Source organism: Podarcis vaucheri (assembly GCF_965113315.1).
Source record: "Podarcis vaucheri genome assembly, chromosome: 7".
Classification (NCBI taxonomy): Eukaryota; Metazoa; Chordata; class Lepidosauria; order Squamata; family Lacertidae; genus Podarcis; species Podarcis vaucheri.
In genome coordinates this window covers 71,634,223-71,661,239 of record NC_138765.1, presented here as the reverse complement: position 1 = coordinate 71,661,239, position 27,017 = coordinate 71,634,223, and the positions used below count along the sequence as shown (strand labels likewise).

The 27,017-nt window shown below is 50.0% G+C and overlaps 1 protein-coding gene across 1 annotated transcript; it reads right to left on the bottom strand.

Moving 5' to 3' along the window:
- Window positions 1-337: 337 nt before the first annotated feature.
- Window positions 338-26,840, bottom strand: P3H1 (prolyl 3-hydroxylase 1). Its single transcript, XM_082229993.1, has 15 exons — window positions 26,322-26,840; window positions 18,837-18,989; window positions 17,282-17,471; window positions 16,050-16,181; window positions 15,149-15,288; window positions 13,930-14,019; window positions 13,551-13,603; window positions 12,309-12,430; window positions 11,639-11,766; window positions 10,190-10,285; window positions 7,266-7,416; window positions 6,843-6,960; window positions 4,806-4,881; window positions 2,526-2,666; window positions 338-1,148 (listed from the first exon to the last, which is right to left on the bottom strand). Exons 1-15 carry the CDS (start codon window positions 26,802-26,804, stop codon window positions 906-908), a joined length of 2,316 nt encoding a protein of 771 aa, XP_082086119.1. The 5' UTR covers window positions 26,805-26,840; the 3' UTR covers window positions 338-905.
- Window positions 26,841-27,017: the final 177 nt, after the last annotated feature.

The window sequence follows — 27,017 nt, the reverse complement described above, 5'->3', positions numbered from 1 at the left end:
CATACAGTGCCCAAGCCACTGGGGGACACTCAGAATCATAGAATTTTAGAGCTGGAAAGGGCTTTGGAGGTCATTCCAGAATTAAAACCCCTTTGCTCAACGGAGGACTCAACTGCAGCACCCCTGATGGATGGCCATCCAGCCTCTACTTCAAGGTATGGAATATTTTTGGCAAGCCAAGGGCCACTTTCCATTCTAGGCAACCTTCCAGGGGCCACATGCTCATGGTGAGCGGAGCAAGAGGCAAAAGAGGGCAGGGAACTAATGCAAACTTTACCTCTGTATGAAGACTGGTTTCCACCTACACAAGACACTTACTTGTTCTGGAGCAGGAAAGTGGTATCCATTTTATTTTATTTGGTACATTTGCATCCCACTCTTCCTCCACAGATCTCAGGGCAGGGCCTGTTGGGCTGCCCCTGCTTTTATCCTCACAACAACCCTGTGAGGTAGTTAGATTTGGAGACGGCGACCGGCCCACAAGTCGCCTGCTAAGTTTCGCAGCTGAGTGGGGATTTGAATTCAAGTCTCTGGGCAACAGAGCTATCCCTGCCACCCCAAAACTGGCTACCCCTCCGGACCCTTAAAAAAAAGAAAAGGAAAAAGAAAACACAGTTGGTGGTGTGGCCTCCTTTGGAGAAACAGAACATCAGGAGAGGGGAAGAGGCAGACGGAAACAGGAAGCTTCCCCCTTCTCCCCCCAAAGAAATCCTCCTGGGCCACAGCAACCATAAGTAAGGCACTTGGAAGGTGGTCATGTTCAGTCTTGTTTGTGTGCTGGACGAGGGTCCCAATCCACAGGCTGGTGGTCCACTATGCTTCTCAGTGTCCCAAAAGTTCTGCCTGTTGGTGCCTCTCGTTGGGCTCTCTTGGTTGTGTACATTTGTGTGTTGGCGTGTGGGAGATTACAGCTCATCTTTCCCTAAAGTGGTGTCTTGCTCAGGGTCTTCCGCTGGGGCTGGCGTGGAACTCTCTGCCACGATCTCCTTCTCCGCCATGATTTCCTTCTCCGCCATGATCTCTTTCTCCTCCACGATTTCCTTCTCCGCCACGATCTCCTTCTCCGCCACGGTCTCCTTCTCTGGAGGCAACTCTGTTTCCTCCGTGTTGAACAGCATCCGCACCAGGTCGTCGGCCTGGACTCTCTCCTGCGGCGGATGAGGAAGGAGACTGTTACAGGGTGTGGGGTGGGATGGGGTTCAGCTCTCATTATTATCTGTCAGGGTACTGCCATCGGAACAGGGTAGGGGAGCAGAGGGGCAGTTGGGTTCCAGGGAACCTCCGAAAATCTTGTGAAGCAGTTCCTCTTCTTGTGGTGAAGAAGCCACACCTCCACTGGGGAAGAGGGGAAAGGACCAGAGGATGCTGCTGGGAGCCTCAGCACCGCTCCTGGCCAAGCTGCAGGGGGGGAAGCATGACCCTTCCATTGCCCACCCTGCGCAGAGGTGTAAAATGCAAAGAAGGAAGGAAAAGGCTGGGGTGACGAAGAAGAAGAAGAGTTTGGATTTGATATCCCGCCTTTCACTCCCTTTAAGGAGACTCAAAGCGGCTAACATTCTCCTTTCCCTTCCTCCCCCACAACAAACACTCTGTGAGGTGAGTGAGGCTGAGAGACTTCAAAGAAGTGTGACTGGCCCAAGGTCACCCAGCAGCTGCATGTGGAGGAGCGGAGACGCGAACCCGGTTCCCCAGATTACAAGACTACCGCTCTTAACCACTACACCACACTGGCTCTCTGACGAAGCTCTTATGTTGGGGGAGGTCCCGGAAACAACCACTCCCGGATTCTGCTAGCGATTGAGGCAGACATGAACTTGTGGCTCTGCACTGTAAATAGTTTTGCACCAAAATAAAACCTGCAAAAGACAGGTCGGAGTCCTGACTGGTTACTCATGAGCAACCACTGTTGCCATCTGACATTACTGATTCTACAACAGGGGCTCCCAAAATGCGCTCCGCCTGGGACCTTCTGCGTGCAAAGCACGCAGGTGCTATGACGGCTAAACTGCAGCCGTACCTAAAGCAGCTGCCCATTGTGCAGGATATTTAAATGCAGTCAAACCAACGACTCATGTTTTGCCAGAAGGCGCATGAAGGGGCTCAGGGTCACAGAGCATTCCTGAAAAACTGCTAGAGAGAACTCGGTGGTCCTGGCAGGAAGAAGGCATAGCTATATATCCTCTTCCTTGCCTGGGCTCATCCTCTTTCCACCCTTCTCAGCCATGAGAACACCTGCAAGTTCAAACTCCATCTTAAGCTAGGCTTTAGTAACTGAATTGCCACTTTAAGCCTGTCTGAACAAACCGGCTGCATCCGTTATTCTTCAGGAGGCATATTGAGTGACTCGTGTTATTTTAATTTATTTAAATTAATTTTGGGATGCATTTTAATCGATTGCTTGCTTGTTTTTATGTATTTTTTGCCGAATTTTACACACAGGCCTGGACATGGGGGCGGGAGAAAAAGAAGGGCATGGCGGGGTTGAGAAAGGAGGAGTGAGGTAAAGAAACAGCCATTCTACATACCCGTTCGCTGTGACGGGGGTCCAGGGTGAACCACAAGGCAATGGCACAGCGCTGGCCCTTGGTCACGGCTTTCACGCCATGCGGATTTTCGGAGCCTGATGAGAAACCCACAGCCCGGCCACACTGGGGCTGAACCTCTGCCTGGAAACCAAAACCAACAAAGGGGATAATAATAATAATAATAATAATAATAATAATAATAATAATAATAATATTTATACCCCGTCCTCCCCAGCCAAGACCGGGCTCAGACGGCTAACACCAGGTATAAAAACAATTGATTAAAATACAGCTTAAAAGCAAGATTAAAATGCAACATTAAAAAATGATCAGAGGACCATTTTGATTTGGATAGCACACCCCAAACTGAATTGCTCCCCGCCGGGATTGCTGTGCTGACTGGAGCTGATGGGAGTTGTAGTCCCAAACAGCTGGAAGGCAAATGGCCTTTCTAGGCCAGTGGGCACATTAGGAGTCATGAACAAATACTGTTGGTATTGGACTCCTAGTAAGTTAGTAAAAATGTATAGAACAGGTACAAATACCTACTAGAAATGTAAAGAAAAAGAAGGTACCTTTTATCATATGTGGTGGGCATGTAAGAAAATAAAAGCTTTCTGGGAGATGATATATAATGAAATGAAAAAAAAATGTTTAAAATAACTTTTGCGAAAAAACCAGAAGCTTTATTATTAGGAATTATAGGTACTGACATCCTAAAGGAGCAGAAAAGACTTTTTATGTACAGCCGCTTGCATGTTACTAGCCCAGAGATAGAAGGAAGACGAAGTCCATACCAGAGAGGAATGGCAAACTAAGCTGAAATGGCAAAGCTGACTGGGAAACTCAGGAACCAAGAGGACAAAAACTTTAAAAAAGAATGGGAAAAATTTATAACTGATCTAGGAGACCACTACAAGCAGATGGAAATGTTAGCAGGATTTTAATCTCACTTGTAATGTAACAGATGGGACGCGGGTGGCGCTGTGGGTAAAACCTCAGCGCCTAGGAGTTGCCGATCGCATGGTCGGCGGTTCAAATCCCCGCGGCAGGGTGCGCTCCCGCTGCTCGGTCCCAGCTCCTGCCAACCTAGCAATTCGAAAGCACCCCCGGGTGCAAGTAGATAAATAGGGACCGCTTACTAGCGGGAAGGTAAACGGCGTTTCCGTGTGTGCTGCGCTGGCTCACCAGAGCAGCTTTGTCACGCTGGCCACGTGACCCGGAAGTGTCTGCGGACAGCGCTGACTCCCGGCCTTTAGAGTGAGATGAGTGCACAACCCTAGAGTCTGTCAAGACTGGCCCGTACGGGCAGGGGTACCTTTACCTTTTAATGTAACAGATACCATGGATTTTAGTCTCTGACCGTAATAAATTATCTATCTATTTATCTACCATGGATAATTTGGACTGATATGAAATATAGAGTATGGAATAATATGCAGCTGTAAATGTTGATAATAGGACCCATGGAGAGGGTGGGGAGAAGTGGCGAGATTCAGAGTAATATCTACATGTGGATATGCATTTGGAATGTTATAATTTTATTTTTGTAAAATCAAATAAAAAGGATTTAAAAAAGAAAAGAAAAAAGGATTCACCCCCACCCTTCTTGCCACTCCCAGAAAAAGACACAGATCTGAAAGAAGTGGGAAAGAGTGTGACTTTTCCAACTTCCTCCTTCTAGGAAGGAGGTTTCAGGGGAGACAAAGCTAACCCCTCTCACCACCTGGCAGTTGAGGGCCACTGAGTGAGTGGGAAGGAGGCTCAGAGACCTTGTGGGCACTCAGGGGGGCAGCGTTGCATCTGTTGGTGAGCCCTGGTATAACTGCTAACATTAAGCGGAAGAGACAGAACCACGACTCATTGGCAAAGAGAAATCGCTTTATATGCGTTGGTTTATGCATTCTAACACCGTGACACCAGACGGCGCTGTGGAGTTCCGTTTTTGCTAACCCGATTTCTAATACAAAGCTTGCAATGCATTGAACTGAAACGCTTCTTTGATGTGTCCAGGTCCAATTATGCTTATTTGCACAAAGTACAAAAGATGTCAGAATCCAGCACGGAAGGGGCATAGCCCCGCTGAAATGAATGAAATCCACTAACTTCAGTGGGTCTACTCTGAGCAGGGTGAATACTGGAGGCAATACAGAGCTGGCTCATTTGCACCAAGGGTCACACACAGACTGTGGAGTCCAGCAAAGATGACCTCGGGGAGGATTCCCTTTGCCCAAAGACACCCGTAAGAGCACAGAACACAAAGAGGAACAACCGACTCACAGTCACCGTCGTGGCATCCAGCTCCGTGAAGTAAAAAGCTCCTCCTTCAAAGTCACCGTTTAGGTAGAGAATAGCACTAGAATCAGCAGAGGAGAGGGGGAGATATTATGTCAATGCCTTTCCTTCTGGTGGAGCAGAGAAACACACAGACTAACGTTCACCTGGTTCGTTTTGAAAGTGTCCTTAAAGGGGCTGCCAATGTTTTTTGGCCACGGGGCTCATTTGCCTTTTTAAGAGAGCATCGTGGGCACTTCCACAGATCTGAGACTTGAAAAAGGGCACAGAGCTGGAGGAGGAAGAGGGAAAGAGCATCACACTCCCAACTTCGTCTTTCAGCTCTATATTCTTTTCAGGGGAGAAAAAAGGTAATCGGTCTTTTGCCACCACGTGGCCATGGGGTGGGGCCCTCAGAGGCTCTACAAACACCAGGGGAAGACCACAGGGGCACCATTGCGCCCGTGGGCACCATAATGGCAACTGCTGCTCCAGACTCCAATTTGCAGTGCATTATGGAGCAAAGGCAGCCTCTGTTACGGTGCAGGGAATATGCATAAGAACTGCCTACCCCTTCCTTCCTTCCTTCCTTCCTTCCTTCCTTCCTTCCTTCCTTTTTAAAAAAGAGGGATTCCAGTCCTCATTGTTCAAGATGGAAATTGGAAGCCCTGCCAAGTCCTTCTGAGCAGAAGGGGCTGAGCAAAATGTATGCAGATAGGTAAACCAAACATGTTCTCTTGGGTGCCAGCGTTGTGACCCACAGAACAGAAAACAAGGTTGCTATATCTCACTTGAGACAGCCTATTTGAAGATGGCTCTATCCTATCAACGCTTCAGTCTCTTCTTCTCCAGGTTAAACATGCTTAACTCCCTCAACCGTTCCTCATAATGCTTGTCTTGCAGACCCTTTATCCTCTTGGTTGCCCTCCTCCACACATGCTACAGCTTGTCGATATCCTTCTAAAACTGTGATGCCCAGAACCGGACACGGGACTCCGGCAAGTTGCTGTTTCAAGAATAACCTGGCAGAGGTTGGCCATCTGTGCCTGATATGTCTTTCCTATGCTGTTCTTTTGATAGGCTGCTCTTATATGATTTTAAATAGGTATTTTAATCGCTTTACTCTCATTCTGGGTGACATGCGGCTCTGAGGTCCCCTGGTGGAAAAACCTGGGATAGACACTTAAAGAAAATAAACAAGGCAGATGTCATGAATATGAGCCCAGTCTCTCTCTCTCTCTCTCTCTCTCTCTCTCTCTCTCTCTGTGTGTGTGTGTGTGTGTGTGTGTGTGAAAAGTCTTCCAGGGATAGAGGGAGTGAACTATGCAATCCTGCAACACACATACCCCTTGCTGACTGACCTGGCCCACCACCAGAAAAAAGGGTTCTCCACCACTGTCCTAAAAGGGTTGGTCTTCAGGCAGCTAGACCTTGCCAACTATCTTAAGAACAAGGCGAGAGACTTTTGACCTTCCAGAGGTTGCTAGATTACAACTCCCACCTCACCCCTGACTGCTGGCCATGCTGGCTGGGGCTGGTAGCTGCTGCAGTAACCCAGCATATTCTAGAGATCCTCAGGTTCCCCATTGGCAGAGCAGCCACTCATGCAGGGACACAACACACAGCCTCCTTTCCGGATGGTGCTCCCAGGAGCCTTTAGCCCAGGGATGGGGAAGCTGTGGCCCTCCAGATGCTATACACTATAACTCCCATCTTCCGTGACCAGCACTGGCTGGGGTTGATGGGAGTCGTAGTCCAACTACCTCTAGAGCAGCGGTGCTCAACCTGTGGGTCCCCAGATGTTGTTGAACTACAACTCCCATCATCCCTGAGCTCTGGCCTTGCTAGCTAAGGGTGATGGGAGTTGCACTTCAACAACATCTGGGGACCCACGGGTTGAGAAAGGCTGATCTAGAGGGACACAGGGTCTGTGCCATTCCTTAAGAGGTCAAAAAGCTGCTCAGGAGCACAACCACCGCAGTGCCTTGCTGTTGTCAGTGGAGAAGGAATTTTTCATTCTCTCCACTTCCTCACAGCCATTACCTGTAGTCCCGAAATGTGTAGGCTGGCGGCTCTTTGACACACACTAAAGCCTCTGCGTTAAGGATGCAGTTGTCCACGTGTACAGGGTGGCTCGGATCCGCCCGGTCTTCCTGTTTATCTGCACGGGAGACAGGCAGCGCTGAAAATTTGCACCACTGCGGCCAGCCTGCCACACTTGGCAGCGAAGATTCAATTACCCGAAGGATCTGGCTTTCGAAAGAAAGCAGCCCTTCACGTTCCTAGTCCTTATGGTGCTTTTGGAAAGGCAAACTCCAGGCAGGCAAGAGGCCTGGCGAGAGTTGGAGGACACATTCCAGCCAGGCCAGAAACACCCAGAGAGGTGCAAGGCAGGGCTGGTGAGGGGGGGGGGTGACCTGAGGCAGGGTGTTTTGCGCTAGAGGATGTGCAGAATGCCTTACTTGCCTTCAATAGCAGTGCGGCACACCAGGTGGGAGTAAGAGAAGTGCAGGGGTGTGTCCAGGCGGAAATAGGACTCCATCACCAGCCGGACCTTCTCGGTCACGTTGTAGTAGAGGTAAGCACTTTGCATGGGCACTTTGCCTTCCTGTCCCAGCTGCGGAGGAATAATAATAATAATAATAATAATAATAATAATAATAATAATAATAATAATTTCTTATTTATACCCCACCCTTCCCGGTTCAAAAACCAGGCTCAGGGCAGCTAACAACAAATTTAAAACACTTAATTATAAAAGCAGCATAAAATACAGTATAAAAACATGAATAACAATAAAACTCAAAAATCAATTAGATAATCCCCAGGGCTAGCTGGTTGAATTGGTCCTACTTGGGCCAGCGAGGAGGCCAGGGGAGAATTAGCTGTGGGGTCTCAGAGCAGGTGATCTTCATAAAAGGGGAGGGGGAAGGAAGAGAAGGGAAATAAAAGATCAGGCTGAATTCAAATTAAAGGCAAGGCAGAATAGCTCTGTCTTACACACCCGACGGAAGGAGGTTAAATCCTGATGGGCCCTAGTCTCATGGGGCAGAGCATTCCACTAGGTCGGAGCCATCTCTGAAAAGACCCTGGTGGAGGATAGTCTGACTTCCTTAGGGTCCGGGACCGCTAAACTATGGTTATTCATGGACCTTAAGCTCCTCTGCGGGACATACCAGGAGAGGTGGTCCCATAGATACGAGGGCCCTAAGAGGCACACAGAGGAGGTTCAAGTCCCAGATAACAACAACAACTACTACTTATTATTTATACCCCGCCCATCTGGTTTCCCCAGACACTCTGGGCAGCTCCCAACAGAATACTAAAAACACGATAAACGGTCAAACATTAAAAACTTCCCTAAACAGGGTTGCCTTCAGATGTCTTCTAAACATCTTCTAAACATCAGATAGTGGCTTATTTCCTTGACATCTGATGGGAGGGCGTTCCACAGGGCAGGTGCCACCACCTCTGCAAGGTTCCCTGTAACCTCACTTCTCGCAGGGAGGGAACCGCCGGAAGGCCCTCGGAGCTAGACCTCAGGCTGGATGATGGGAGTGGAGACGCTCCTTCAGGTATACTGGGCCGAGGCCATTTAGTGCTTTAAAGGTCAACACCAATACTTTTAATTGTGCTCAGAAACATACTGGGAGCCAGTGTAGGTCTTTCAGGACTGGTGTTATATGGACTCGGTGGCCACTCGCAGTCACCAGTCTAGCTGCCGCATTCTGGATTAGTTGTAGTTTCAAAGGTAGCCCCACGTAGAGCGCATTGCAGTAGTCCAAGCGGGAGATAATCAGAGCATGCATGACTCTGGTGAGACAGTCTTCCAGCAGGTAGGGTCTCAGCCTGCGTACCAGGTGGAGCTGGTAGACAGCTGCCCTGGACACAGAACTGACCTGCGCCTCCATGGACAGCTCTGAGTCCAGAATGACTCCCAGGTTGCGCACCTGGTCCTTCAGGGGCACAGCTACCCCATTCAGGACCAGGGAGTCCCCATACACCTCCTGCCCCCTGTCCCCCCAAAACAGTACTTCTGTCTTGTCAGGATTCAACCTCAATCTGTTAGCTGCCATCCATCCTCCAACAGCCTCCAGACACTCACACAGGACCTTCACCGCCTTCACTGGTTCTGATTTAAAAGAGAGGTAGAGCTGGGTATCATCCGCATACTGACAAACACCCAGCCCAACCCCCCTGATTATCTCTCCCAGCGGCCTGTCCTGGTCCCTATTTCCATGGGCTCACCGGCTTTAAAAATGGACTACTGCCCCGAAGACAACAGGTCCTGCGCTCCATTTGTCCTGGTTCATTTGTTTATTTCATGACATTTTGCATAATCATACGACAGAGTTGGATGGGTCCTCGAGGGTCATCTAGTCCAACCCCCTGCAATGCAGGGATCTTTTGCCCAACTTGGAGCTTGAACCCACAACCCTGAGATTAAGATTCCTGTGATCTACCGACTGAGCTATCCTAGGCCTGCCGCTTGAAGGTACACACACAGCAAAAACAACCACCTCAATAGCTGTTTACAAAAAAGACAAACGGGGAAGATCTGGAATCGGCACGACGAACTGTTTCAAAAGGACTGGGGCAAATATATATTTTATAGGAAAGAAAATTGCAAACTTTTGAAAACATTTGTAGGTTTGAGTTGGAATGTTTTGTAATGTGAATAGAAGGAGCTGATTTACATATCATGAGGAGAAATGTTAAAGGGCGATAGAAAGTAAAAAGGGGGTTATAGAGATGCTAAGAATTTAGTAAAGATGTTCGGAAGTCAGAAAGAGGGAGGGAAGGAGGTTGGTGCTCACTCGAGCAATGTTTAAGGTTATTGATATATTTAACAAAATGTGATTATGACAAATATGGAAAACTCAATAAAAATTATTATTAAATAAAACCCAAAAATAATAAACGTTTATCGGTAAGAAAAAATAACAATGACAATTCAAAACTCCCCAAAAGTTGAGGGAACAAACGACCATGGTTTATTATTCCACAGTAAGGTTGGGATCTAGCTAAGGAGGCTGCACTGCTTTCTGTATTTGTTACAGCCCAAACATCACTGAAAGCAACTTCTGCCTGCGTCTTTGATGACAAAGACAGAGATTTACACAGGAAACAGGCTCATTCAAGCAATGCATGTCTACAAAACCTGCACCGTTGGAGTCAGCTATGCTTCTGAATACCAGCTGCTGGGAACCACAGGAGGGGAGAGGGGTCTTGTGTTCGAATCCTGCTTGTGGGTTTCCCACGGTGCAAAGAGGATGTTGGACTAGGGGTGCCATCGGCCTCATCCATCAGGGCCCCCCCCTCTTATATTCTTGTGTCCTGGATTCCCCCCAGAAGTCTGAGCTTAGATTGCTGCTCTTTCAGAGGCTTACCTTGAGTGCTTTATAGACAGTGACGCCATAGAAAGTCTCGCTGGGGGTGTGTGGGGAGGTCTTCCCACGGTAGCCATCGCCGGCGGAGGCAGCTGCCTGCGTTGGGAGAGGGTAGAGAAGATATATATAAAAAACTGAACATTTATTTATTTATAATTTTTTTGTGTTACAGATTGTGCTTTACAATTTAGAATATTCATTTATACAACCTTAAAATAGCAATCACTTCCCTTCTGTTTCCATGGTTCATTTTACATAGCATAAATCCCTGCATATTTTATACAAACTAAACCATTCCGTATTCCATTATTACTTCCATCAATACTTATTTACACTGTTGAACTTATCTTAATGCTGCCAATGTTTTCAAGTGTACACAATTCCCCTCCCCGCCATGTATTCAATAAACATTTTCCAATCTTCTTTAAATGAATGTTCTTCTTGTTCTCTTATTCTATACATTAGATCCACAAGCTGCATGTATTCCATCAGTTTAAGTTGCCATTTTTCTTTGGTTGGGACCTCACTCAATTTCCATTTTTGGGCTAACAAAACACAAGCCACCGTAGTGGCATATAAATAACCTTTTTTGACACCTGGGAATTTCCATCTGAATTATCCCCAACAAAAAGGACTCTGTTTTCTTTTTCTTTTTGTAAAGGTACTTTTAAACATTTCCCCCCCAATTCATTATAAATTATTTCCCAATACTCTTTTACAGGTCCACCACACATGAAAGAATGTACCCTCAACCTCATTGCATGTCCAGCACTTATCTGATTCAGTCTTATACATCTTAGCAAGTCTACTCCAAGTAAAACTGAACATTTCAGTCCTCTTTTTCTTCTGGGATTCTGGTGAAAACCCCAGGTAAAAAAAAGAGAGTAAAAGACCCCTGGACGTTTAAGTCCAGTCAAAGGCGACTATGGGGTGCGGTGCTCATCTTGCTTTTCAGGCTGAGGGAGCCAGTGTTTGTCCACAGACTGCCTTCCGGGTCATGTGTCCAGCATGACTAAACTGCTTCTGGTGCAATGGAACACCATGATGGAAATCGGAGTGCATGGAAACGCTGTTTACCTTCCCGCCGGAGCGGTACCTATTTATCTACTTGCACTGGCATGCTTTCGAACTGCTAGGTAGGCAGGAGCTGGGACAGAGCAACAGGAGCTCACCCCGTCATGGGGATTCGATCCGCCAACCTTCTGATCAGCAAGCCCAAGAGGCTCAGTGGTTTAGACCACAGCGCCACCCACGTCCCTTAAGCAGGATTCATCTCAGGCCAAATGGCAGAGCCCCTTGTGGTTCAATCCCTGTGCATCTCCAGGGTCAGGCAAACAGCTAAGGCAGCTGAGCTGAGAAAGAACCACCATGGACCAAGACTCTAGAGCGAGCTGCAGCCTCCCAGAGCATCCACAGTGCTGTGCTGGGACCCGAGGGGCAGCTACTCACATTGGTCAGCCTCTGCAGTGCCCGACACTCCTCTTCGGACAGAAAGCCGTCCACCACCACACGCTGGGAGCCGTTGAGCAACTTGGAGTTCATGGTGATGCCAAGCCCGTCGTACACCAAGGGGCCTCCTGTGTGAGGCAACAAGAAGCAGCTGAGGCATTATGAAACCTGGAGGCGCTTCAAGATGCTGCTGGACTCCACCTCCCATCAACCCTCAACCCATAGGGATGCTGGGAGCTGTAGTCCACTGTTCTCTGGGGGAGCCAATTGGTCACTAGGTGCACCTGGGGCTGGGGGCCAAGCCTTGTCCTTCCAGCCAGCAATCTCGAGCTCTGTCCTAGCTTCAGTTTAGGAGCTGTCTTCAAGGGTGGCCCCATGCGTAAGTCACTGCAGCAGTCTAATCAGAGAGGAGGCGGCAGAAGCTAGGTTAGAGGCATGTCGGGTGTGGCCCCTCTGGATGCTGCTGAAACCTGCATCATCTCCAGTCAACATAGCCAACGGTCAAGGTTAAAGGGAGCTGGGAGTCCTTATGGAGGGCCACAGGTTCCCCACGCACGAGGAAATGGATTAGACCCTGCAGTTGGGACACAAGAGCTGGAGACACAGCTGGAGCCATGGGAAGAGACCCCCTTCCCTTGGCCACCGACAAACACCCAGTCTGCCCTGTCACCTTCTCGCACGAGCTTGTTCATGTCCGTGGACTCCTTCGTCTTCTCCTCCACCAGGTTCTCAATCTCCTTCATGAGGTTGCCTATCTCTTCCGAGATGCGGGCTGCCGTCTCGCGCTCCACCCTGCAGAGAATGGAGAGACAGGGCGGCGTCATCGGCTGGAAGGTCAACAGTAACTCACTCTATGTGGGGCTGCCCTTGAGACTGACCCAGAAACTCCACCGGGTGCAGAATGCCATGGCGAGACTCCTTACGGGGTCCTCACTGTGGGATCACATTCACCCGGTGCTATACCAGCTGCACTGGCTCCCAGTGGAGTACAGGATCAGGTTCAAGGTGCTGGTTTTAACCTTTAAAGCCCTATACGGCCTAGGACCCCTGTTCCTACGGGACTGCCTCTCCTGGTATGTCCCACGGAGGACCTTACGGTCTTCAAATAAAAACATCTTGGAGGTCCCAGGCCACAGGGAGGTTAGGCTGCCCTCAACCAGAGCCAGGGCTTTTTCGGCCTTGGCCCCGATCTGGTGGAACGCTCTGTCACAAGAGACTAGGGGCCTGCGGGACTCGACATCTTTCTGCAGGGCCTGCAACACGGAGCTGTTCCACCAGACCTTTGGCCAAGGTACAGTCTGAACCGCTCCTTCGGTAATCCTCATAGAACTCTAGCCCAATGGCTGCCATTAATTTGATTCAGAATTGATTTTAGAATGAACTGATTTTAGAATGTATTTCAATTAATTGATTGTGATTTTATGTAAACTGTGTTACTTTTACTGTTGTTAGATGCTCTGAACCCAGCTTCAGCTGGGGAGGGCGGGATATAAATAATTTATTATTATTATTAACAGGTAGACCTTGGAATGGAGCCCATCGCCGGCCTGGGCGGTGCGGCTGGGGAGAAGAGTTCCCATTCAGAAGTGGGAAGGAGAGCCAGCTTCAAAAGCCTAGCTCCGAGCTATAAGGCAGCCAGAGAGAACAAGCCAGGCAGAGACATAAGCAGAGAGCCAACATGGTGCAGTGGTTAGAGTATTGGACTAGGACCTGAGAGACCAGAGTTTGCCATGAAGCTCTCAATGGGTGACCTTGGAGCCAGTCCCTGCCTCTCAGCCTTGGAGGGTTGTTCTGGGGATTAGATGAGGAGGGGAGCCATGGGAGCCACCTGGGGCTCCTTGAAGGAAAAAGTGGGATATAAAAGCATTAAAAAAGGGTGAGGGAGAGAAAGTCTATTGAAAAAGGCGCTTACTTCTGCTTCTCTTGCAGCCTCTTAGGTATCACCTCTTCCGGTGTCCAAGTGTCCTTAAAAACAGGGGGAGAGAAAAAGAGCTTAGCGCAAGGAATTCACCGAAAACGTACAACCAGGGGTGGTGGAATTCTGGGCCTGCTGAGCTTCCTGGTCTCAGCTGCCCAGTCACTGTGCTCAGAAACTGGGGATGATGGGAACTGTAATCCAATAACATGTAGCTATCCACAGATCCCTTCCTCCTTGACTCACACAGCGCCAGCTCTGTCACCTCCCCAACTCAAAGCCTTAGGCCCCACACTTTGCACCTTCCCCTCATCTGCCTTTCCTTAAAAAAAGGGGCAAACGGAGTGGGTGTCAGGCCGAAGGAGCCGCCTCTTACCGGGTCCACGAAGGGGATCCCAAAGATGTCATAGGCGAAGAAAAGCTGCTCTTTCTCCAGAAGGCTGCGTCTCCAATAGAGCTCGACATCCTGAGGGGGAGAAAAGGAGGACAGAAAAGTCAGAAGCGGGCAAATCAAACAGATTCCTCGGTTAGCCAGCACAGGGGTGGGGAACCTTGTGGCGTGGTTTAGCTGAAGGACCAGATCTCCCTCAGCCTGGGGTCTGAGATCTCCTAGGGATGCCTTTCTCTTAATCCTGCCACCCTCCTAGGCATGTTTGGTGAGAGAGAGGGGCTTAGTAGCTGCTCCCAGATTGTGGAAACTCTTTCCACGGGGAGCCTAGGCCAGTAGGGGTGTGTTGAATTGTTTCAACTTTTGAATTCCAAAAAAAGGGGGGGGGGCGCTAAAAAGTCGTAACACGACTTGGGAATCTGAAACATATTTTGGTTTAATTGATATAATCTAGTTTTGCCTGGTAAGTGAATTTGTGTAAAACTGCATAGAAATAATCAAAAATGACTGCCAAGCACTTTCAGTTATATTTATGGTTACCTGACATTTAGAGAAGTTAAAATTAAAATTATTTGGTTTCCCAAAAGCAGTTTATGTGCCTCTTTATCAAATACAGACTTAACAAGGTAAATGTTGTCCGATCACAAAAAGAATAGCAGGTTTGAATTCCTCACACCCCGAAGCATATTTTTAAGACCCCACTCACTGAAGAAATTTACAAAAAGGAAGTTTCACTCCATACTAGGACGGCCCACTCTCTGCTTTCCTCTTGCTGATAGGCAAAGACTTCATTTTCTAATATAAATTGGATATGCAGTAATAAAAAGATATAAAATAAGTAAGTGCAGAAGGGAGGAGAGTTAAGTTGAAGAAAATGCAGAATATGGATTGATGTAAAAAAAAATAACCAGCAAATATGTGTAAAATAGAAAAAAATAACATTTATCTAAGAATCCCTGTGGGAGAAAAGACTTCATTTTCTTGTTCAGACAGGTCTTTGGCCACTAACTGGCCGTTGTGTTGTGGCAGGCCTTCTGTGTGTGTTTGTGTGTTATGCTTCCCACCGCATTGTTGTGTTTTTAAAACGGTTATATTTTGATTCAGTGCTGTTTTTTTTATAATATGCTCTTTTATTTAGTTTCAATATTTATTGTGTGCTTTTCATTGTACCCGTGAGCCCCTGTACTGCACCCACCGGGACACCCACCTTTCTGGGGCGTACGGGCGTGGCCAGGTTGTCCCCCAGCACAGCTGTGTAGTAGGCCAGGTTCTGTTTCATCACTTCGTCATTAGGAAAGAAGAGCAAATAGGTTTTGGCACACTCAATGGCCTTCTCGTAGTCGCCGCCTGGAAAAGGGGAGAGAACCTGCATAAGGACGTAAAAAGAAGAAGAAGACCTGCATCTGGATCAGGCCAGGCACCCATTTGGTCCAGAGGGGCGGATTATCAGATCCCCCAAGGGGAATCTTGCAAGCAGGACCTGGAAGCAACAGCAACTGCTATTCTGAGGCAAAGCAAAGCAGTGGAGGGAGAATGCACCGTATTTTTCGCTCTATAGGACGCACCCGGCCATAAGACGCACCTAGTTTTAGAGGGGGAGAACAAGAAAAAATAAATTCTCTCCCTCTCTGCGCAGTGCTCCTTTAGCGAAGCAGCAGGAGAAACGGAGCCCATTCCATTTCTCTTCCCGCTTCACTGAAGGGGTGTTACGTCCGGGTTTCGCCGCTCGCGCAGACGGTCAAAATGACGTCACACGCATGCGCGGAAGCGGCGAATCGCGACCTGCGCGGGTTACATTCACTTCAAGATGCGAATGGAGATCCGGAATGGATCCCATTTGTATCCAGAGGTACTACTGTACTTGCAAACTGCTTAGAAGCCTCTTTGGGTGTTACGAAGTGTATATATTAACACATTATCTAGACAAAAACATTTATTGTATACTGTACAATGTGTGGTGCGTTTTAGGTATGTGATATCATGAGGGTGAAAAAGGATAATTTTTCCTGGAAAGGGGGCACAGAGTAAAACAGCTGAAAGGGGAAGCAGGCCAGTTTCTTACCACAAAAATAAGAACCATTGTGCCTGGACCTTTTCTCTCAACTTACTGTTGTAGTAGGCAAACTGAAGGTAGTTGAAATGAGATGGGAGGAAGTCCTCAATGGGCTTCTCAGTTCCGGTTTGAGATGCAAGTTCTGTGACGCAGCCTTGCTTGCAGCTCAACACTTGTGTGTAGTGATCTGGCAAAAAAAACAAAACGACAAACCAGGTTTCTTCTTAAGAACAGGACCAGAGAGTTAGAGGGGGTTTTGTAGGCCAGAGGCAGTAACCTACACGCTGTATGCCATATCAGACCCAAGACAGACCAAACCCTGGCTTCCTACCCCACACCTAATGTTATATGTGACGTCAGGTGTGGGGCAGGAAAGGGTGTGGCTACAAGGAACAACCCTGTTCCTTTGAAAACAGAACTTGTCGTTCAATGCAGACAGCTTTGCCCCTTTGCAGCTGTGGTTTGGATTTAATTTTCCCAGACTGCATTGGCAAACAACTCCCATTCCTCTTCACTTCGTATGCTCCTGAGTGGTTAAAAAGACAAGGGGGAAAAGGTAAAGGACCCCTGGACAGTTAAGTCCAGTCAAAGGCGACTATGGGGTGCGGTGCTCATCTTGCTTTTAGGCCGAGGGAGCCGGTGTTTGTCCACAGACAGCTTTCTGGGTCATGTGGCCAGCAGGACTAAACCGCTTCTGGGGCAATGGAACACCATGACGGAAACCAGAGCGCACGGAAATGCCGTTTACCTTCTCACCACAGCAGTACAGTGGTACCTCAGGTTATATACGCTTCAGGTTACATACGCTTCAGGTTACAGACGGCGCTAACCTAGAAATAGTACCTCGGGTTAAGAACTTTGCTTCAGGATGAGAACAGAAATCGGGTGGCGGGAGCGGGAGGCCCCATTAGCTAAAGTGGTGCTTCAGGTTAAGAACAGTTTCAGGTTAAGAACGGACGTCCGGAACGAATTAAGTACTTAACCCGAGTTACCACTGTACCTATTTATCTACTTGCACTGACCTGCTTTGGAACGGCTAGGTTGGCAGGAGCTGGGACCGAGCAACGGGAGCTCACCCTGCTGCGGGGATTTGAACCGCTGACCTTCTGATCAGCAAGCCCAAGAGGCTCAGTGGTTTAGACCACAGCACCACCCACGTCCCCTGCTCCTGAGTGGTGCAGTCCAGCCACAAACTAAATGGGGCACTTCGGCATTTAGAGAAAAGAATTCATGGAGTTTCGTTTGCTCTGCTCATCCACAACACTCCGGCCGCGGGGTGGGGCTCACCAATGATAGCTTGGAAAAGGTCCGCGTTGTACTCGAGGTAGTTGTAGCCTTCATAATCATACGGCCCCTCGCAAAGGGCTCGGCACTCGGTGTCGGCGACCCAGTAGGCTTCTAGCGCCTTCTCCAGGTGCAAGATGGCCGCCTGGGGCTTCTCCTCCGTGTAATAACTCACGCCTAGGCGGAATTCTTCCTACAAAAAAAGGGGGCATGGGAAGCAGTCAGAACTTGTGCGAGAGGTGGGAAGCACAGGTTGGAAGCTACTCCACCAACCTCAATCTTAGCTAGACTGCACGAAGCATATGCTTAGAGGAATCTTGCTTTCTCAGACTTTATTAAGGCTCACAGCAAAGACCCTTTTTTATCTAGCTGGCAAAGCCTGCCGGAACAAAAATGCCTTCAGTTATTTCTGGAAAGCGCAGAGGGTGGGTGCCTGTTGGATTCCCCAGAATAGGGCACCCACCTTGGAGGCCCTGCTGCAGGTCAATGCGGAGAGGCCTTCTGGGATCTTTGAATCCGGAAGGAGATACATAAGGGAGCAGGCCGTCTCTCAGGTGTACAGTAAGAAGCACAGTGCCTTATACGTCAGCGCCTCAAACTTGGCCCAGTTGCGGTTTGGCCACCAGTGCGAATACCACAAGCAAGGTGTTATATGCTGGCAGTAGCTTGGTTTGACAAGCAATGCAGCTGCTCTGCTTTGGACCAGCTCACCCCATTGCTCCCACCACTGTCAGCAAGAATGAGGCATTGCAGCATGTGGTATTGCCACTCATCTTGCCTGCCCCTGAGCAGAGAACTCGAGCTGCAATGCTTCGGGGAGGACCCTGGCTCTTGCAAAAACAGGGAGGTTCCGGCAATAGAAGGGGAGCGGGCCGGCAGCAATTGCTGTTTTTCCTCAGGCGGTGAAACAGGATTTGCCACCTCTAGGCCCTGTGGTGGGAATTTTCCAGTCAGGAACCCAAGCAGCTGCTGTGGAAACCTCCATTCTTATGGCTGGAATGACCGTGTTTGAATGTTGAGGGATGCCGGAATTTATTTATTTTTTTGTGGTGAGGGGGAGGGTTCTGCCTCCCCTCCTCCGCACAGGTGTCCCCAGGTTTCAGCCCTGGGCAGGATTGAACTCTGACACCTACTTGCTAAGTCTCCTGTGCAAAGCCACACAGTCCACAGAAAGACCCATTTGGAGACCACATTTGTGGCTCAAAATGTGGAATTTATGTAGCCCAGGATAGATTCTGGACCAGCTTAGGTAATAATTCATAGACAGAATCAGAGGCACCATTTTGAATAAAATATTGGGGAGGGGGGAGGTAAGCCCCACCCCTCATAATCGATCATATGATGTGGTGCACAGACACCATTTGAATGGCAATGCCCATCAACTTGAGGGGGACGGGACAATCCCCTCAAATATTTTATTTGGGGGTCTGGAGATCCCTCAGGCCCTAGGAGTTGGCTCATGTGGGCAGAATATGGACTCTCTCTGTGCATATGTGTGTATGTGTGTTGGGGGAGAATCTGGGCATGGGTGATGTACAGTGGCCAATGGCGTTCTCACCATGTGCGGCTTGGCCTCCAAGTCGACAAAGTCAGAGTCTTTGACGCCTGCCATCATCTGGTAGTAGTCCAAGTTCTGCCGCATCTCCATGTGGTCAGGGTTGGCTACAAAGAACGTGTGGGCTGCGGCCACGGCTTTGTCGAGCTTGTTGATCTGAGGGAGGGAGGAATAAAGACAATGTTGAGTGCATGAGATGAAACTTGGTGGACCAAAGTTGGGGAGCCTTTCACAGCCTAGGGGTCCTCTACTGTTTGAGCCAAACCTCTGTGGGGTGGGGTGGGGATTACCGTATTTTTCGTCCCATAGGACGCTCCGTGCCATAGGACGCACCCAGGTTTTTTGGGGGGGAAATAAAGGAATTCCCCCCCCTTTATTTCCCCCCCAAAAGCAGGTCGGGGAAACCGAAGCAGGTCGAGGAACAGCGGGATGGCGGCGCTGCGCCTCCCTGCTGTCCCCCGAGCTTGTGGGGCTGGCCGATGTCTGCCCCGCGCGAGGGACGCTCTGCATCAGGGCGCCCCTCACGCTGGGCGGCAGGCTGCTATCCGCAGCGTGGGGAGCCCTGAGGGGAACTCCTGCAAGGCTCCCCACGCTGCAGATGTCTGCTGGGTGCGGGGGGCGCTCTGCTTCAGGGTGACCCTCGCGCTGGGCGGCAGGCTGCTATCCGCAGCGTGGGGGGTGCTCTGCTTCAGGGCGCCCCCGCGCTGGGCGGCAGGCTGCTATCCGCAGCATGGGGAGCCCTGCGGGGAACTCCTGCAGGGCTCCCCACACTGCAGATGTCTTCCTGAAGCCTGGAGAGCGAGAGGGGTCAGTGCGCACCGACCCCTCTCGCTCTACAAGCTTCAGCAAAAGCCTGCATTAGCCCCATAGGACGCACCCAGATTTCCCCTTCATTTTTGGAGGGGAAAAAGTGCGTCCTATAGGGCGAAAAATACGGTAATAATAATAATTTATTATTTATACCCCGGCCATCCGGCTGAGTTTCCTCAGCCACTCTGGGTGGCTCCGAATTGAGTGTTAAAAACAATACAGCATTAAATATTAAAAACTTCCCTATGCTTGTATAGGATATGCTAGTAAAGAGTAGTACAGTGGTACCTTGGGTTACAGATGCTTCAGGTTACAGACGTTTCAGGTTACAGACTCCACTAACCCAGAAATAGTACCTCGGGTTAAGAACTTTGCTTCAGGATGAGAACAGAAATTGCGCGGCAGCAGCAGGCCCCGTTAGCTAAAGTGGTACCTCAGGTTAAGAACAGTTTCAGGTTAAGAACGGACCTCTGGAACAAATTACCGTATTTTTCGTCCTATAAGGCGCACCGGCCCATAAGACGCACCTCATTTTTTTTGGGGGGGGGAAATGAATTTTTAAAAATTATTCCCCCCCCCAGCCCTGGCTGCCGCCCCAAACCTTGCGCTCACCTGCCCGAAGCAGGGGAAGCCCTCCGGAGGGCTCCCCGTGCTTCGGGGTGACAGGCTGCCGCCCCAAGCCTCACGCACCCGGTGGGACCTCCTGCCGGGTGCGCGAGGCTTGCAGACATTCGCCCAAAGCAAGGGGAGCTCTCCGAAGGGCTCCCCGTGCTTCGGGCGACAGGCTGCTGCCCCAAGCCTCGCGCACCCGGTGGGACCTCCTGCCGGGCGCGACAGGCTGCCACCCCAGGCCTCGCGCACCCGGTGGGACCTCCTGCCGGGCGCGCGAGGCTTGCAGACACTCGCCCGAAGCAGGGGGAGCCCTCCGAAGGGCTCCCCGTGCTTCGGGCGACAGGCTGCCGCCCCAGGCCTCGCGCACCCGGTGGGACCTCCTGCCGGGCGCGACAGGCTGCCACCCCAGGCCTCGCGCACCCGGTGGGACCTCCTGCCGGGCGCGCGAGGCTTGCAGACACTCGCCCGAAGCAGGGGGAGCCCTCCGAAGGGCTCCCCGTGCTTCGGGCGACAGGCTGCCGCCCCAAGCCTCGCGCACCCGGTGGGACCTCCTGCCGGGCGCGCGAGGCTTGCAGACACTCGCCCGAAGCAGGGGGAGCCCTCCGAAGGGCTCCCTGTGCTTCGGGTGACAGGCTGCCGCCCCAAGCCTCGCGCACCCGGTGCTTGAGGAGAGATCCGCGAAGCCTGGACGCGCTGAGATCAGCGCGCGCAGGCTTCGGGATGCCGGCAACTCTCCCCAAGCAGCGGAAGCGTTCCCGCTGCTTGAGGAGAGATCCGTGAAGCCTGGACGCGCTGACATCAGCGCGCGCAGCCTTCGGGATGCAGGCAACTCTCCCCAAGCAGCGGAAGCGTTCCCGCTGCTTGCCGAGAGGTCCGCGAAGCCTGGAGAGCGAAAGGGGTCGGTGCGCACCTACCGCTCTCGCTCTCCAGGCTTCAGCGAAAGCCTGCATTCGCCCCATAAGACGCACCCACATTTCCCCTTCATTTTTGGAGGGGAAAAAGTGCGTCTTATAGGGCGAAAAATACGGTAAGTTCTTAACCTGAGGTACCGCTGTATCAGAGGCTGAAGCGAGCAAAGCTTTGAAAATAATAATAATAATGATGATGATGATTACCGTGTCTCAAAGTGCACCACAGAAACAGACCTAACAGACATTAAGATCAGATGCAAACAAATACTTCTTTTAAAATATATATCTTGCACAAGTTCTCCCTACCCCACTATAAAACATGAGCATGAAAACAGCCAAGTTACATCCAAGTGACCCTCCCAATTAAAAACCAAAAGCCTGGGCAGATAAAATGTTTTACTTTTGTATAACAGTCCAGTTTCTACACATGCAGGGGTGCTGAACCTGAGATTACCAAAATTGCAAGAACAAGCCCTGCTGTTTGAGAGTTTCAGGGCCAGCCAAAGACATTTTGCTGCCCGAGGCAGAAAAGGCTGCCCCTCCCTCACCCCCTTCTACCACCATTCAAAGCCCCCTCCAAATTGCTTGTATGAATTCTGCAACAGTTCACACACATCATTCTACTTTATTTACGGTTCCTTGATGCTTCCCCAGGATTAGCCCATTATTGCCATCTGGAGGGGCAATTCTGGAGCTACAGCACATCAAAGCAGAAAAAAATGAATGAGATTTCTTATGGCCACTCCATTCAAGTTTGCTGACAGATATAAGTCATCTTAAAGAAGCTGGCCAGATCCCTCTTAAAGGACCTCCCCTATTTCTTAGAAATTTTTTGCTGTTGCTGGGTTTTTAATTGGTTTTATTATTTGGAAAATGATTGATATACAGTGGTACCTCAGGTTACATACGCTTCAGGTTACACACTCCACTAAGCCAGAAATAGTGCTTCAGGTTAAGAACTTTGCTTCAGGATAAGAACAGAAATCGGGCTCCGGCAGCACGGCAGCAGCAAGAGGCCCCATTAGCTAAAGTGATGCTTCAGGTTAAGAACAGTTTCAGGTTAAGTACGGACCTCCAGAACGAATTAAGTACTTAACCCGAGGTACCACTGTATTTTAATTTTTAAAAGATATACATATATATATATTAAAGGGCTTTTGGAGGAAAAACCTGATTGCTGCTGTTATTAATGCCTGCGTAGTGATTTGTTGCTGTTTTAATGGATTGTGTTTTCTAAAAACAATAAAGCATGATTGAAAGTAAAAAAAAAGAAAGAACCTGAACATTTGCAAAAAGATTCCAGCAGGAAGTTTTGGAACACGCATCAATCGGAAAAGAAGGCGCGTGTCTGTGCAAGGCGTCTAACCGTCCTGATACCATCATGAGCACAGCTTTGCACGAACGCACAATGAAAAGGATTTCTAGAGAGGGCCCCCAAAAACTAACATGAGACATGCAAACACCCCACAGGCAGTTCACTGCGAAGGCAGGGCAGCCAACTGGAGCACATAAATCACCCCATCCGATAGATAGGGATAGCAGGAGGATTAAACTGCGGGTTTTCGCCTTTTAAGAGTGGGGAAAGCTTAGGAATCAGCCACAGAGAAGCCAACGGGTTTTGGTGGGGGAGAAAGAGAGCCTGGCTCTTTCCATATTTGCTTTCTCAACTCCAGTTGTTGAATTGGCCCTGAAACCTGAGACCACGGGGGAGGGCCCCCCTCTTTTGCGTCTTCCTGCGCAGCCCCTCTATGGACGTGGCACATCGCCCCTCCTAAGGAAGTAGGGAGGAGAGAGAGACGAGAGAGGAAGGGCTGAACTTCTGGCCGCAGGGGAAGGAGCAGAAAAACGCTTTCTAAGTGGCTGGAGTGAACATGTGGCAGACAAATGGATGGAGACTATAAGAGAGACAGGCCGGGTCAGCTCTTCAGAACTGGAAAAGTGATTAAAGGCAAAACCCTTTCTGCAATAACTTTCCCTGAATCCAGGCAGCTCAAACTCATCAGCTCCTCCATCTCTGCTTTGTTCTCTTCAAATATTGCAACCGAGACCCTGGGCTTTCTACAAGGCTGCTTCCTATATAAGGACAAAGTATTCCTTCGTTTTCCAATTGTGCCACTGGAAATCTGGAACGACCTCAGATTTCCAGTGGCAGATTCAGTTGTCCAACTTTTCCCAGACTTCCAACAAAGGGGAGATACTTCCAGGACTCGGGCAAAGTCCAGGCATTGGTCAATGGCATTGCAGCTGACCCAGCCACTGGTGCATGAGGCAAAAGAGAAAGCCCATAGGTTCATCCATGGGGGCAGCAGCAGCAGGATTGGGGCTGAAATGCAGTGGCAGGTCCAGTCCTAAGCATGGATGTGAGACAGATCTGATGCATGCTGGACCAAGGCTAGTGGCCTGCCTGGTCCAGCATTCTCCTGCCACAGTGACCAACCAGAAGTCTCAATGGGAAGCCTGCATGCTAGACTGGAGGGCAACAGCGCCCTCTTTGCTTGCAGTTGCCAGCAACGGCAAAACAATTTCTCCAATAATGGATGCTTTTTGAGATGCAGATGGTGCTGTTTTTTGCTTGCTCCCAGTGTGATTATTTTCACCCACAGCTACAGTTTATTACACAGATGCGATTAATAATATGTTCAACCTCTGTATGGCACTTTTAAGCGCTCGGCATATTTCACATCCATTTATCTAGCTGTAATCCTTATGAGCTTGCAAGATAAACCACTATCATTATATCCAATTTTGCAGGTGGAGATGCAAAAGAGTATGCAGATTTTCAGCTCTGTCTCTTAGCCGCTTTGCAGTTTCTGTTTTCTTTCTCTCTCCTTCCTCCAGTCTCTGCACCTGTAGCCTGGTTTCTCTGGTTCTTTCCATCGAACCTATTAACGTTTCTTCGACCTCAACCTACATGATGTCAGATGGCAGGGAAGTATTTTCCCTACTGCCAGGACTGCCTAGTGGAGGGACGGGGACTCTTCTTTAGCCAGGGGACAGCATTCCCTTCTGGGAAATCTTCTGAGGGTCATGTGCTAGTGATGGGGAAGTATCTGGAGTGCAAAGCAGAGTCATCAAAAGGCCTGGGGAGGTTTCCAAGGACCAGCTAAATGGGCCAGGAGGGCCATACTTGACCTCCTGCCCTAGCCACTAACAGCTGTCTCGTTAAGGTCCTGGCAGGGATCAGCTCTGCAGGACCAGACCAAACTTCAGCATCCTGTTTCTCCACAGGAAGTCCACCAGCAGGGCATGAAAAAAATGTGTTTTGTGCTAAACTGCCTCTGAACTTGACTAGTGGCCACTGACCTTTTTTTTTCAAAAGCCCACCGAGTGGCAGTGAGGCCCATAGGCACAAGCCCTTTCTCTCAAGCTTTTTTCCCTATTCTCTTTGTTTCCCTTGTTTCTCAATTCCATCTTTCCTAAATTATCCAATCGCTGTATCTTCAAAATAAAAACTTTGAGGGTTCCTCTTCAAAGGAGATACCTTGCCGAATCAGATTAAAAGTCCATGTTGTCTCCAGAAATACTCCATGGAAGGCCACAAGCATGGTGAGAGAGACTGCCATCGCTATTTAAGTCCCACCATAAGAGAAGGTATACTGCTCTGAACTGGGGAGGCTTTGCTTTAGCTACCACAAATGCTCGTGGCATTTGTATTGACTTTAGGTTGTGTCCTGAACTTGCTATTGTTTTTGGTCACTGAAAGGCCACACAGCTTACTGTTCAAGAAGGAAAATAATTTCTCGCCCTGCATGCCTACTCAGAGGTAAGCACCACCATGTTCAGTGAGGCTTAAAGTGGCAGTGGTGTGGAGACAGCACAATTTTGCACATGAATATTAAAATCAAAGTGAATGTTGGAAGATCAGGGATCGACAAAAGAAAGCGCTTCTTCAGACAGTGCATGAACTCGCAGGTATGTCCAACAGGTAGATCAGTGGATGTCTGTGGTAGATCACCAGTAGATCACTGGCTCCCCCAAAGAAGTCTTGCTCCCCCCAAAAAGCTCAGCCTTTTTGCCTTGCGCCTCCTCCTTCAAAAAAGCTTAACAACTTTGACCTGAACCCACAAAAAGGGGGTAGATCACTGCTAATCTTTAACTCTGTGAATAGATCGCAGTCTCTTGGGAATTGGCCATCAACTTGGACTGCTTTAAAAGAGGATTAGCCAAACTAAGGCTATCAATGGCTACTAGCCCTGATGGCTATGTGTTTCTACCTCCACTGTTGGAGGAAGCAATGCTTCTGAATATCAGTTGCTGGAAACTACAGGAGGGGAGAGTGGACACGGACCATTCAGGGCCTGCTTGCCAGTTTCCATGGTACAGAATTGTAGAATTGTAAGAGTTGGAAGGGGGACACGGGTGGCACTGTGGGTTAAACCACAGAGCCTAGGCCTTGCCGATCAGAAGGTCGACGGTTCGAATCCCCGCGACGGGGTGAGCTCCTGTTGCTCGGTCCCTGCTCCTGCCAACCTAGCAGTTTGAAAGCACATCAAAGTGCAAGTAGATAAATAGGTACCGCTGCGGCGGGAAGGTAAATGGTGTTTCCGTGCACTGCTCTGGTTCGCCAGAGCTGGCCACATGACCCGGAAACTGTACGCCGGTTCCCTCGGCCAATAAAGCGAGATGAACTCCAGAGTCAGCCATGCCTGGACCTGATGGTCAGGGGTCCCTTTACCTTTACGAGTTGGAAGGGATCCTGATGGTCATCTAGACCACCCTCCTGTAATGCAGGAATCTTCTGTCCAATGTGGGGCTCGAACCCACGACCCTGAGATTAAGAGCCTCCTGATCTGCTGACAAAGCTGTCCCAGTAGGCAAATGTTTGGCCACTGTGAGAACAGGATGCTAGACTCGATTTGAGCTCTTCTCACATTCTTAAAGGAACATTAAAATCAGTTAGGGCTCCAACCAGCAGCATCAAACCATCTCTTCCAACCCCCTCTAACTTTTGCTAAAACTGAATCCAACTGAACTCGACGGGGCCTACTTCCCGGGTAAATACGCAGAGAGGATTGGGAGGAATCCAAACCAAGCTGGATCGATCCCCCAGAGGGGCTCCCGTGACTCCTTTCCTCCCTGAGAAGGTCCCGATCCATTTGCAAAGACCCCCCCCCATCCTATCTCCACCAGTCCCCGATCCAAGTGAACAGGCTACCTTGAAATAAGCCACTTGGAGATAGTTGTACGGACTGCGCTTGCGGAACTCCAGCTCCGTCTCCTCGCCGAGCTGGTAGCGGGAGGCGCCGTCGGGGAGGCACTTGCGGAGGCAGCCGGCGCGGCGGAGGAGCTGCCCGAAGAAGCGGAGGTCGTCCAGCGGGCGCCGCTCCCCGACGGCGGGAGGCGCCGGGTGCTGCTGTTCGTCCTTCGCCGGGGATCCGTCGGTGCTATTGGCGGCGCAGCGCAAGCGGCACTGGATCAGGCGCGCCCGGTGTGCCTCCCGCGCCCGCAGCGCCCTCTCCATATGCAGGATGACGGCGCTCCAGTCCCCGCGGGCGTAAGCCTCCGTGCCCGCCGCCAGCAGCATGTCCGCGGGAAGCGTGGAAAGGTCCGTCTCGGCCCCGACGGCAGGGACGAAGAGCTGCGCCGCTAGCACCAGGAGCCCAAAGAGGGGCCGCGCAAGCAGAACCCGGGGCGCCATCGTGGCTCGCTCGCCGGCTGCGAAGGGGCGCGCAGGAAGGCTAGCTACGCCCACCCCGACGGGGAAGAGGCCCCGCCCTCGGTAGCAAATAGCCCCGCCCCTCTCCCGGAGGCCCCGCCTCCGGCATATCTTCTCCCAGACACTCCGCCCTCCCTGCAGAGACGTCTAAGGTTGAGCGTACTCCCAGTTTTGTGCATAACCACGCCGAATTTT

Coding starts and splice junctions, on each gene's coding strand:
- P3H1 (XM_082229993.1), bottom strand. CDS start 26,804: ATGGCGCCCCGGGTTCTGCTTGCGCGGCCCCTCTTTGGGCTCCTGGTG. Junction 15,289..16,049: donor TCAGTTTGCCTACTACAACA/GTAAGTTGAGAG, acceptor CCCCTTTTCCAG/GCGGCGACTACGAGAAGGCC. Junction 4,882..6,842: donor TACACATTTCGGGACTACAG/GTAATGGCTGTG, acceptor TGCTGATTCTAG/TGCTATTCTCTACCTAAACG.